The sequence below is a fragment of the Aquila chrysaetos genome, chromosome Z (genome assembly GCF_900496995.4).
Source record: "Aquila chrysaetos chrysaetos chromosome Z, bAquChr1.4, whole genome shotgun sequence".
NCBI lineage: Eukaryota > Metazoa > Chordata > Aves > Accipitriformes > Accipitridae > Aquila > Aquila chrysaetos.
The window spans coordinates 17007488-17021414 of record NC_044030.1 but is presented as its reverse complement, the minus strand read 5'-3'; the positions used below and the strand labels follow the sequence as shown (position 1 = coordinate 17021414).

General features: G+C 37.7%; 1 protein-coding gene across 3 annotated transcripts in view; it reads left to right on the top strand.

Moving 5' to 3' along the window:
- The window catches only part of MCCC2 (methylcrotonyl-CoA carboxylase subunit 2), a 40433-nt gene that overhangs the window by 12250 nt on the left and 14256 nt on the right, over window positions 1-13927 (top strand). For all 3 annotated transcript variants that reach the window (XM_030005036.2, XM_041120738.1, XM_030005037.2), the window contains exons 7-10: window positions 5004-5117; window positions 11519-11583; window positions 12518-12617; window positions 13544-13639. In XM_030005036.2, the coding sequence (XP_029860896.1) occupies window positions 5004-5117; window positions 11519-11583; window positions 12518-12617; window positions 13544-13639 (375 nt within the window). The remainder of the gene's footprint in view (window positions 1-5003; window positions 5118-11518; window positions 11584-12517; window positions 12618-13543; window positions 13640-13927) is intronic.

The window sequence follows — 13927 nt, the reverse complement described above, 5'->3', positions numbered from 1 at the left end:
CTTGTTAAGGGAATTGTCAGTAGGTACCTTTGAGAGGCTGCCAGGGAGGGCAGAGGAGTCCACGGTCTTTGAAGATAACCTCCAAATAAAGGAACGCTCCAGGAAAGCAGATGACCAGGTTGTTCCTACAGAGTTGCTGTCTAGTCAGTCAACTCCCAGCCTCTTCATATGGTTGTGTAGCCCTCTTGTATACCTCCCTTTTATACCCCTTGGCAGGCCAAAGAATTCAAGCTTAGCTGTTCTTCCTACAGAAAGCATTCCATCCCTTTGATGGTCCTAGTTTATGTTCTGTAAACCTTTTCCCAGGTCTTGTTATATCTTCTTCAAGATTGTGCTGGTTTTGGCTGGAGTAGACTTAATTTTCTTCATCGTAGCTAGTATGGGGCTACGTTTTGGCTTTGTGTTTAAAACAGTGTTGATAATACAGGGATGTTTTCGTTACTACTGAGTAGTGCTAACACACAGTTGAGGCCTTTTCTGCTTCTCACCCCAGCCCACCAGCGAGTAGGCTGCGGGGGCACAAGAAGTTGGGAGGGGACACAGCCGGGACAGCTGACCCCAACTGACCACAGGGATATTCCACACCATATGATGTCATGCTCAGCATATTAAGCTGGGGGAGGAAGAAAGAAGGGGGGGACGTTTGGAGTGATGGCATTTGTCTTCCCAAGTAACAGTTACATGTGATGGAGCCCTGCCTTCCCGGGGATGGCTGAACCCCTGCCTGCTGATGCGAAGTGGTGAATGAATTCCTTGGTTTGCTTTGCTTGCGTGCGTGCATGGCTTTTGCTTTACCTATTAAACTGTCTTTATCTCAACCCATGAGTTTTTTCACTTTTACTCTTTGAATTCTCTCCCCCATCCCACCAGAGGGGAGTGAGCGAGTGGCTGTGTGGTGTTTAGTTGCTGGCTGGGGTTAAACCACAACAGAGATGAAGGAGCCAGACTGCACGACTCAATATGTCAAATAATGGTGGAGCATAATGATATACACTATTCTCTTTTCTATTCCTTTGCCAGTTGTTCTAACGTCTTTGATTATTCTGACTGCTGAGCAGTGAGGTGGTGTTTTTGCTGAATTATCTTAATTTCAAGAGCCTGTTCCTAGGTGTAGTTGTCAGTTCAATGCCTATCACTTTATATTGGCTGGATGAAAGAAGGTGAAGGAAATTTTCAGGTTATTCCACCCGAGAAGAAAAATTGTTTTAGAACATCAGGCTTAGAAATAGGTGTTGGATCCTCAAGCAGAGTAAATGTTTAGCTAACTTGCTGTTTCATCTGAGTACTGTCATGGAAGTATTTCACTAACTTACTGTTTTGACATACTTTACTGTTGAACTCAATCTTAATGTAAAGTGGAAATAAGACTTTATCTTCTTCATTTTTACCAACCTCTGTCATTGAGAGGCATGGTTGGGCTGGAACCATTTTTATTTATTCTCTGTGAGAAGCTGTGCTTGTTTGAATCTCCTAGCCCAGAAGGAGGAAATAGAAGCTAATACTTCTGTTCAACGTGAAGCAGATGCACTGGTCAAGGATACAGTATTCTATCTGACTCCTCCTTACATGGCAGACATTGGCTTTGCATGATTTTTGAGGAAACTGCATTTGTTACCTTGCTGCCTTTTTGGCACATTTTGGAAGCAAATCAGACTTCAATTCTTGAACCATCTTTTTGTCTACCAAAGAATCCTGAAATCCATTGCCTCCAGAGAAATCCAAGGTTGAAGAATACAACAATACACTAAATCTCTTTAGAAAGTCTGACATAATTTAACTTCTGCAGTCCTCTTCTTTCCAACCATAAAAGTGGAGCAATTGTAGTGATTAGCTAGGTATCCAGAGGAAAAGCACTGTTTAGTTAAAAATATTTAGGAAAAAAGACAGTTTACAAGCTAACCATCCTGCAGAGTCACTGAAAGGTCTAGGTTGTACTTTAGATTTATACGTGTGAGTAAAATTGGTCCCAGTGTTTTTGTGGAACAGCAAGTGTCAAAGGAAATGGTCACAGGGCTGTTTTGCAGAATTATCTTTTTAGGAGAAGTTTTGGTAAACCTTATTTTTGCTAGAGACTCCAATCGTGTGGTATGGGAGTAGTGATTTTTTAATGCTATGTCGAAGATGAATATGTAAACCCAGTTTGCAAGGCTGGAATTACTGATGTTAGGCAGGACCTTTCTAGATATGCCTGGCCCTAAAGTCATGCTGGTGTTTTCCTAAATATCTTGAAACAACATTAATGTATTTGTAAAGTTCCTTATAAAGTTGAATTTGTTTTTATTTTGATTACCACACAATGTTGCATTAAGACTAGCATTGTACTTCTATATCATAAAAACTAAATGTAGGAAAGATTTGCCTTTTAATAAAACACATTTCTGTTTGTTATGACACTGATGAAAGCTTAGTTTTCTTGGTATGACACTGATGAAAGTTTACCTTTCTTAAAATATTTATAGAAGACTGGGAAAAATGTTAATACTGAAGTGCTTCCTTCATTTAAAGGATGTAATACGTGCGTATTTTGTTTGGGAGATGTTTCTATCCTTTGTTTCATTTTGAAAAGTCACTATTAACATTTGTAAATCTGCTATTGATTCTGTGCTAACAGACTGATAACTAGAATTGTTACTGAAAAAGACAGTCAAAGAAACTCTCTGAGACTCGATTTTGGAGTTTTAGAAAGCAGGCATTCTTTATTACAGCATTGGGTGCACGGGGGATCACTCCAGCTATCATGCACACCATTACCTACAGCAAACAAATTTTTTATTATTCTAGTCATATGCATATTCATATTATCATTTACATAGTGTCCACCCTTTGGGCATGCGCGGTATGGGTCATCTCTTTTTCCTGGTTAGCTGGCCTTGGCAGGTTTTAGTTACAAAAACTCAGCAAGACCTAAGGCTTCTTGTCTATTGGTGCCTTGGTACACACCATTGACAAAGCTCAAGGTTTTCTTATCTTATTCGTACATCCCAAAGTTTCGAAGTTGTTCAAGCAAGCAAAAGTTCATCACTACAGCGATACAGTTAAGTTTTCCTTCTCATGCTTTTGTTCAAGGCATGAGAATCATCTTCCATGTTTGAGAGGATGTTTCATTAGGAAATGGTGTTAGGAAATTATGCTCCCTCTGATTTCCGTTCTGGTTATTCTTCTGACATGGGAGTCTGGATGTTGTTAGTTTTCTACCTGCTATTCTTTGTTGTGGCCTTCCTGAAGGTCTGTTTCTTCAGTTCATCAGCCCTTCTCAATTTTGCCCTTAAAGTGCTTCCTTTTTTCTCCTTTTTCCAGTTGCTTATGCTGCTTTTAATTTCCCCCTCCACTTTTACCTGTGACTAATTTATTATACTCCTACTGCAGCTTTAAATTGCATTGATGTCTGTATGGCTCTGAATCAGAAAGCTGTCATTGTTTTCTCATTAGCCATTTCCTAAGCACTGTCACACTCACATGCTGCATGGATACAGTGGGGAGCTGATCAGTGGGTATGAAATACTGCATGTGCATTCAGAACTGTTGATTTTTACTGTGCTCTTAAGTAATTTCCTATGCAGTAATTCAAAGAATGAAGTCAGGAAGTAGTACATTAGTCAGGAATTTGGGGTTGTGCTATTTGACAAGTAGATTTTGGTTTTTTTCCAATATATACATATTCCAGTTTATGTATTGGAAAAAGTAACACCTGAGGAGTTAAAGTTTAAATGCACGCACATTTTTCACCATGAGCCAGGTAAAATTAAGAGTGGGAAAAAAACACAAATCCTGGGGGAAAAAATCAAATGAACTTTTTCCCCAGGTTTCTTCCATTTCTAGAGGCTTGTGTTATCTTTGTATTTACATGGAGGTATTTATTAAATGCACAACAGAAATACTGCAGATTAATCATGTGACTCTGAATACAGTTTAAGATACTGAAAACCGTTTGCTGAAAAATCTGTTTGATTTGATGATAGCAGGTTGACATAGTTCATCTACTCCTGCTTTAGGTACAGGTAGTGTGATTTGGAAGTTTTATTTCTGTGTGCTGTTTTCTTTTAAGAACAAACATTAAATTATTATTTAACACAGAACACTACTTGATGTTGCTTTAGAAATATTTCCAAACAAAGTTAACACAAAATAACATTATTTTGTGTTTTGGGGGGGGTTGCAGTTCTGGTTGTGAAAGCGAGCGTTAGATTAGACAATTATGTTCTTACTGTCCGCCTTTTCCATATAACTATTCCATTTCTTCTGCTTCACAAGCTGTTTTGAAAGGGTCTTTGGAGGAGCTCCCCTGAAGGACAAGTTAAGTGTGAGAAACTTCACTTTCACGATCATATGCTGCTACAGTATTCACGGTGTCTGAGGTCAAGTCAGTTTTGTAAAAGTGTCACAAAAATATTACTGGTAGGAAATGTTCATTGGATAGATGTTCATCTCAAAATTAGGCATAAGGATGAAGCAGAGATTATTCGTGCTAAAGCCTGTAACAAGATACTCAACATGCCTTGAAGGGACAGAGTTAATTAGTTGATCCATTGAAGAATTGAAATTACGTACTAGCAGATGTGAGGAGTTTTCTTCAAAGGATGTTAATGTTGGTGAAATTAAGCCAATAAGCAACAACCGAAGCTCTGACTTAAGTGTAAATACCAGGAGCAACCTATAGGTTTCAACCTTTTACCATTCACCAATAAAAAGAAATTTCATGGTAGAACGTGCACCTCTTCGAATATTTCACATACATAGCTCATGGTACTTCATATGTGGATTTTCCTGCAAGGTGGGCTGAAGATCATAGTTTAAGAGTCTACTGAAAACTAGAGAGATTCCCTATCTTTTTGAAGAAAAGCTAAAACATAAATAAAAAGGTTGCTTTGTCAGGCAAAAATAATCTTGCAGTGCTGTCGCAGAACCTGTATTAAAATCAGTACAATATATAATAGTAGCATGTGCATTTGCTATTTTTAAGAGTTGGACAATTCATTAACTTGTGGTTTTTGTCTTCCCAATAGATAGCAGTAGTAATGGGATCCTGCACGGCAGGAGGAGCATATGTACCTGCCATGGCTGATGAAAGTATTATTGTTGGCAAACAGGGAACAATATTCCTGGGAGGGCCACCGCTGGTAAGGATACAGAATTTTCTAGTTAACATAGCCCCCCAAATATTTGTGCTACTGACAATTGTACAGCTTAAACTATTGAGACCTTTCTTGGTGAGATATTTCCAGATATTACATCGATTAGTTTGCAATTTTTAAGTATATCTGAATGTTTCTATCTTAAATTAAATCTTTTCTATCTGTTAAAGGTGTATCTATAAATCAAACTTTGTTAAGGTGTTTTTATAGTATTGCTTTTGCCTTGCACATTTTAAATTATGAAAATGCTTTCTGTATTCAATTATGCAGTGTCTATGTTTGACTTTAAATAAAAAAATTTAAAAGCTTGTATATTATATCTCAGAGTCAAGATAGAGAACTTAAGAGCAGGACTGAACTATATTTTGTGCCAGTTTACAGACAAAGGACTTATGACAGAGCTTGTCATCATTTTATAACTTTCTTAGTAAGGAAATTGTTTCTAAGGAAACTGAAGAACTCCTGTGAATTAAAACTTGCTTTGTTGTAGAGCTCATGTGACTGCAAAATATTCCAGCATAAGACAGCTTTAAAATTGTAGCTTGGCTCCAACAGGAAAGGGAGTGCCTGAGTGGGGTTTATTTTTTTAAAAACAGCTGTACCAGTGTATGTTCTAGCATAGGCTCAGTTTTATACCAATACAAATAATGATCTTTGCTGACAAAGATTATTTTACTTAACACAAGCTTTACGAGAAGAAAGAAATTTCCAGTAGCAGATGTTACGTTAGTGCTAGAGGTAACAGGTGGGGGAGCACCCAGCACAACTATTCTGGTCTCAATGAAGTCTGACTGGATAAACTTGCTTTGTTGAAATAGTCAAATATTTGTCTCATTGAACAAACTGGTCTGAGGCAGCATGTTGGCTCTATTTTGGATATAGTTTTTTGGGAACTTTGAGGTGTGCTTCCTGGGACAAAGCCAAGTGCAAATCAAATGTCTCTCAAAAGTCCTTCCAACTTGAGCAGGCCTAAATGGAGGAATGTTTGTAACAGTATTGTTGATGAAGATACTGCTCCACTAAATTGCTGTAGTAACGGAGGAGGGGGAGTTTTGCCGGAAGTCACTTCTTTCCACCACTTAAGATACTGAGAAAATGTAGCAGGTCCCCTAAACTACAGGAAGACAACCACTGACAGATTTTTTTGGTTAACCATTTCCTAAGGCATGATTGCGTTAATTTCCTTAAAAGCATGAAGAACTTACCTGTGATGTCATTTAGTGTTCACTTGCATAGCACTGCTCTCATTTCCGCAGTATGATTTTGCATTTCATTCTTTTCCTTTGCTTTAGGGTGTTTTTTTGTCACTGTGTCATCTTGATGCTAAAAGTGGATTTAGCATTTTATACCCCTTTTTTTCTTCCAAAGGTCAATGTATAGATGGATTTTAAATTCTTGAGCATCTTAAAAAAAAAAAAAAAAAAATTCCTATAATTTATGCAGACATACTTTTCTATGGCTGGTAAATGCTAATTACTGTTCCAGAACATCTTAAATAAATTCAGAATGGAACTGGCATATCGAAACCAGTGGGAGGGGACCACACACCTATTAAGTACAAGGATATTTTGTTGTCTGCCATAATAAAATAACACATTTAGCTTGAATTATTTTATTATTTCAGTGGATGCTTTCCAAGTTGACAAGAAGAATAAAGTAATCAGCAAAAGCAGATGAAGTCTTTAATAGCAACTATGTCATTTAACGTTAATTTATGTACTGCTCATTAGAATTTAGAAATCTAGAATTGCTTTGTTGGAATTTCTTTGGCAGTAATTGTTTCAAATGCCATACCTAGGTCTCAGTTCCTTTTTACCTTTATTAGTCTCTATCAGCTTGTTGTTTATAGGTAAACAAAGACAAATCTTCCCTCAAAATTAAGCAATTTTCTGTAAATTTATCACTGTAATTTATATATTAGGAGTTTCTTGGTGAAAAGTAGCATAAATGTGAATGAAGATATTAGTTGAGTGAGTAACATTGGGTGATTCGTACATCTTTTTATTGAGATAAGGAAATTAGGACGATGAAAGACATTAACTTTTATGTCAGACTCTTACTAGCTTGGTTGTTGTGTTACAAATAGCTGCTGTGGTTGCAGGAACACCTGCGCTGTCTTAAGCACAAACCCTGTCTAGGTCCAGCACAGTTCTTTAGCTTAGAGCCAGGGGCATAGAAGGTGGCAGTACTGCCTCTGGGGCTTGCTCAGGTTCAGAGTAATTTGTTGCAGAAGTTCAGCTAGTAAATCTGAAAGACCTGAGCAAACTCAGCTCTTCTGACATGGCATTTCCACTGGCGAGAGTGCTGGGGAGTCCTGTGCACCTTGAGTGATTCTGCTTGGAGCTATGTTTTAGCTGGAGAGGTTCATCAGACCCTGGGAGACCTGTTGGGTGCACAGAGTAATGTGTCCTGGAGAGCTTACTCAAAGCCAGTTTCTTTCAAGCTCCAGCATTAAGCAGGTACAAAATAAGACAGCTAATACCCAGTACTACCCAGGAAGCTGGCTAGGAAGCTGAAAAAGAGGGAGCCAGGCTCTTGCTCTAAGAGGATGGTAATCATTTAATTTTGCAAGGGAATTTAGGTCATACGTGTGTATCACTGAGATGTAGTACAGGAGACTTTTGCCAGGATAGGCAGCTGAGAAAGAGTGGCCTGAGTCAGGTCTCAAAGGGAAGACTTGGCTAGGCAAGTCAGTGACTGCAAGGATGTTGTGAAGTTAGAAAGGACAAAAACTTTTCACCATTTCCAGAGGAGGATTTCACAACTCCTCCAATTTAATTTGTTCCTTAGCAACCTGCAGATGTAATGATCCTTATCTTTGTGCACATAGATCAAACTTTAATATCACTACCTGTCAGCTTTGCTGTTTGGTAGACCTTTTCGTATTCTCACTGAAAATATTTTGCTTGCCTTTCTCTAAGCATCAAAATTACTTCAGACTCCCATAGAAACTTCCGTTCCATGTTGTAGCAGGTATTGTAGCCATTATTGTGTATGCTCTGTTCCCCCAAAGTCTTTCCTATATGAAGAAAATTGGATTGGATTTTATCACTTGCCTGCCTAAAATAAAATATCCTAAGGAAGTGAAAGAAAACCCCTGATGTTAGTTATAATTAGTCTTGGGACGTGTATGCCAAAAAAAGTGAATTGCAGGTACAGTCCACAGTCTAAAGTGCAAGTTTCCTTGGCCTTCTTTTTAGAAAGGTGATGGGTAATGACTTCATGAACAGATAGATCTCGGTAGTCTGTGCTCAGCAGTGAAGGAAAGTCTGGTAAAAAGCAGTAAGTTTGTCACATTCATGTATATTTATGTGCTGGGGACTCTTCTACACGTCAGCCTGATCTGTTGTGGGAAATGTACATGTTATCTAAAGTTTGGGTTGATTTCTCCTGATTGCTAGCTGAAGTAGCTTGAAACGGGATTTATTTAAAAATCCCCACATATCTTGTCAAGGCTCTATTTGCAGTCTGTTAGAATTTAATGATCTTGAAGATAGTCAGTACTATTTAAACTACAGTTTGTAGAATGCTCTTGCACTGCAGTACCTGGGAAGGTGATGGAGCAAATAATCCTGGAAGCTATTTCCAAAAACACTATGGACAAGAAGGTGACTACAAGTAGTGAGCATGGATTTAAAATGGGGAAATCAGGCCTGACCAAACTGATAGTCCCCTATGCTGAGATGACTGGCTCTGTGGAAGTAGAGAGAGCAGTGGATGTTATTTATGTTGGCTTTGACAAGGTTTTTGATACTGTCTTCCGTAACATCCTCAACAAACTGATGAAGTACAGACTGGGTAAATGGGCAGTGAGATGGTCTGAGAACTGGCTGAACTGCTGCACTAAAGCTGGAGGTCCATCACTGGTGGCATACCTCAGAGGTCAGTACTGGGACCAATACTTTTTAACATCTTCATTAATGACCTGGACAATGGTGCAAAGTTTACCATCAGCAAATTCGCAGATGATAAAAACATGTGAGGAGTGGTTAATAGAGCAGATGATTGTGCTGCCTTTCAGAGGTACCTCAACAGGCTGGAGAAGGGGGCTGAACAGAACCTTTTGAAGTTAAACACAGCAGGCAAATGCTCCTTGGAAGGAGTAATCCTGAACGCCAGAACAGGCTGCGACACCAACCAGTTGGGAAGATGCTTGGCAGAAAAAGGCACTGTAGGTCCTGGTGGACACCAAGTTGAACATAAGCCAGCAATGTGCCCTTGCAGCCAAGGCAGCCAGCAACATCCTGGTGTGTTTCCAGCAAGTCAAGGGTGGTGATCCTTCCCATCTACTCAGCCCTCATAAGACACATTTGGGGTGCTAGGTCCAGCTCTGGGCTCTCCAGACCAAAAAAGACATGAACATACTGGAGTGAGTCAGTGAAGGTCCGTGGAGATGATGAAGGGACTGGAGCATCTGTGATACTAAGCTGAGAGAGCTGGGACTTCTCAGCCTGGTGAAGAGATGGCTCAGGGGGAATCTATCCATGCGTATGAATACCTTGCAGGGGGAAGTAAAGGTAGTAGAGCCAGGCTTCTCACTGGTGCCCAGTGACAGGTCAAGAGGCTACAGGGCACAAACTGAAATACAGGAAATTCTATTTAGATGCAAGAAAACACTTTCTTACTGCAAAGGTGGTCATGCTGAACCAAGTTGTCTGGAGAGGCTGTGGAGTCTTTCCATCCTTGGAGATACTAAAAACTTGACTGTACATGATCATGAGCAACCTCCTCTGGTTAACCCTGTTTTGAGCAGGGGAGTTAAACTAGACAGTCTCCCAGGGTGGCTGACAGACTCCACAACTCCGATTCTGTGATTTGGAGAAGGAAGACTTCATCTCTGCTGAAGAGGCAAAAAGGCCATTTTTGTAAAGTTTATTAAAATGACTGTCTAGATTTCTGCACTAAGGGAAGTCAGTGGTCTGTTCAGATTTGTTCAAAGTTCTGCAGTAGTCACAGAATCACAATATGTTACAGCTCCATACTGTGTCAGATGTGTAAAGAGACATGTATAGAATTATTTCACAGAATCGTGGAATAGAGTCATAGAATCATTTAGGTTGGAATAGACCTTTGAGATCATTGAGTCCAGCTGTAAACCTAACACTGCCAAGTCCACCACAAAACCATGTCCTTAAGTGCCACATCTACATGGCTTTTAAATACCTCCAGGGGTGGTGACTCAACCACTTCCCTGGCCAGCCTGTTCCAGTGCTTGACAACCCTTTCAGTGAAGAAATTTTTCCTAATTTCTCTTAAAAGTATGTTCTTCTGTTGGTTGTTTAATGAAGACTCAATTATGTGTCTGACAGAAACTTTTCATTAATTACTATCAGAATACCACACCTTCATATTACATGGGTAGTCATTCAAATTTAAAAGCAAAAAGCCTACTAGTGAAGAAATATCTGTAGTTAATTTTACAGATCTGACAGTTTGGAAGTGTGTGTGTATGTGTGTGTGTATATATATATACACACACATGTTTAGTGTGCTTCAGTTTTAGGCACGAAACTTGGAAACTGAAATCTGTTTTGGAAGTGATGATAGTTTCATCTTCCCTTGTCTCTTACACTGCCTCTGTACTCTCTGTACATGATGAATAATGGTTTCACCAGCTTGCAAGCAATCCTTTTCAAAGCAGTTACAGTAGAGTGGAAATGCATCAAGGGCTTTTTTTACCATGCAGTAAATGATACTGCTTTGTTTTAAGGAGGAGTTCACTCACTCTCAAATTATCCTGTCAGGTCTAAGATTTGACAGATCCAGGATTTGGGTTGTGCATTGCAGGTATTTTTATGGAGACATACTTGATCCAAACAGTTTTATGCCATTAATAAGCTTTTTAAAAGAAAATTACTCTTACTAAATTGTGTGTTTAATGGAAGATTTAGAAAATAAAAACTGCTAATGATTGTTTTATGGTTAATATTTAAATAAGTTAGAATTCACAGAAGAGTTTGTGTAGAGAAAGCAAAGTCAAAGAATGCTAAGTTTCAACTGAGATATTGTTTGTTTGAAACAATGCAGGAAAGTATCATGTTTGAAATTGCTTGTTAGTGCTAAAAATTTTTTGTGAAAATGCATGTTCATAAATCTAAAGGGTGTGTAAGCATACTCACAGTAATAATGGACACAGCAATAAATACAACAGTAAGTGGGGAATCTTTCTCAATAAAAACTACATATTAACGCTAGAATAAGGATGCAAAATCAGAGAAATTAAGTAATTTTGACAAGATTCTGTGTTGTCACATTTTAAGTGCTCTGAGGAAATATTAATGAAGAAGCATTTTGTAAAGATCTTTTATTGCTATGACTAAGCCAGTATAAGTATTAATGCAAGACAAGCGTCAACTCTAAAGCTCATTTTCCTTTCCTTGTGGTAGGTTAAAGCAGCAACAGGTGAAGAGGTATCAGCAGAGGATCTTGGAGGGGCAGATCTTCACTGCAGGTTTAAAGAAATATTTTCCCAGAGTTCATTTCTTCCATCCTTTAGACTTTAACAGGGTGTATTTTATTTTATTTTATTTTAATCAATTTATATTTAGGTCTTCTTTAAACTATATTTAGATTTTAAAAATCAAGATTTTCTGTGTCCTTATCTGGTGGTGATGAATCATTTTGTTGTTAGAGTAGCATAGTTACCTTATGTTACTCTAGTTAGGATCTTGTTTCCTTCATTTACTACTTTAAAATACTATGTGTCTAATGTACTGCAGCATCATGCATAATATGGAGGACTTTTCTATACTGTTTAATACTGAGCGTTAATAGATTAATACACATTGACAAAGCTAATATATTTTGCAGATTGTGTCTTTCTTACTGTCAGTTCAAACTTACAACAAGAAGAAAATAGCCTGTGTTTTTTGTAAGAGAATGCTTGTTACAAAACAATTCTATGCACTTTCAAGTTCTAACATGAAAAGAACAGTAAACAAAGGTACTACTGTACAGTAAGTTAAGTATTACTGCACAACAAATGCTTAATTTTTATTTCAATTTACTGAAGTGAATAAAGAATTATTTTTAGGGCAGTTTATAACATTTCTGTAAACATGTTTTCTTTATAATTTCAAATTAATTTTAATTTCCATTGGAACAGTGTTTGTCATCTTTTATATTGTCATTTAGGTTTTTTACTTCATAGATTTGCTATTTTATGTCATGTCTGATAACTTGAATACACTGTTTCAAAGAAAAGTTCAGGCATGGGTTCAATTTTGAAAGTGATTTCATAACAACATGGAGAGCTGTATTGTAGCATCTGTATTTTAAAGAGAAATATAAAACTTCTAAGGTCTTAAAAGTTTTTAAAACCTCAAGTTTTCATTGTCAGATTTTTTTAATTAAGTCTTCTTATTGCTATTGCTATTTATATACAGAAAATCTGGTGTAACAGATCATTATGCTTTGGATGACAATCATGCACTTCATCTAACAAGGAAAGCTGTGAGAAGTTTAAATCTCCAGAAGAAAGTAGGAGTAAGTATGTAGAATCAGTAAACACTGCATTGTTAAATTCGGAATGCTTTTCTTCTCCTGATTTGTACAATACATTTTTTGTCTCTGACTTTAGACATTTGAAAATGGAAGTTACGGTTCTTGTTGTTAAAGATTTCTCTAATGTTTCAGTTCTGCAATTACATTCCTGCTGCATTATTCCCAATAAAATCACTGGGATTACATGCAGGAGTGAAGAAACCAGAACAGTGCTTCAGAATCACGGATTTGCACTTTAACCCAGTCTTGCAAGGTGCTTAATTTAATTTTAAGCCCACATGATAATTCTCATGGATTTAGAATTAGATAGCTGCTAAAGCACCTTTTTGAATACACATTTTCTGTCATTATTAATGAAAGGTATAAAACTAAGGGGGTAGACCTAAATCATGTTATTGTATTGTATTGATTTAAAATTTCCTTGTAGCAAACAGGATGGCATATGGGGAAGAAATTTCCTTAATTTACTTTGGTAGGAGACGCAAGAGCATGAACGGAAGATTAAAAGCTTAGCAGCTGAAGGAAGGCAAGATGTTCTATTCAGTTGCGTGGCAAAAATCTTCATCAGTTCTTCATAATACTACCTGCCTAATAGGGCACAGGCGGAAAGTGAGCAAATGGGAGGACATGCTTAATTTTTGGTAACATGGAAGAAGTGGAGCACGTATGGAGCTATATGCAGGAGTAGAATCAAAGGTGACAGTAAGTGAGAAAGTGTTACCAGCCTTCAGTTTAAGAAACTTGATCTTTATGCAAAATGAGGACAAGCCAGTACAGGCATTTTGATGTGGTTGATGAAGAGAAGACTGTGCTCAAAGCAGTTGGCAAATTAATTGTTTGGGTTTTTAAGTCATAATGTGGACTAATAATTCCTTTGTTGTGTAAATTGTTTTATTAAATTGCTACAGGTTACCATAGAACCATCAGAAGAACCTTTATTTCCTGCTGATGAAATATATGGAATAGTTGGCGACCAGCTAAAAAGAAACTTTGATGTCAAAGAGGTATGAATATAAATGCAGGATCCACATGCCCATACATGCATGCACTCACTTTTCTTGCAGGAAATCACTCTTTATATCATCATAGTTTGTCTACAGAAATCTGATTGGGATATATAGTGAGTATTTTAATTTCATGAAGTGTTTTAACGTATTTTTTAGTATTTTTGTCCAGTGGATCCATTGCAATGGCAATGATGTTGAAAATATAATGCTTTTTGATTATACGTTTAAGAAGGATGAGAGATTGGTAACATTCTGAAAAAGCTGCCAGAAAATAGGGAACTTTGC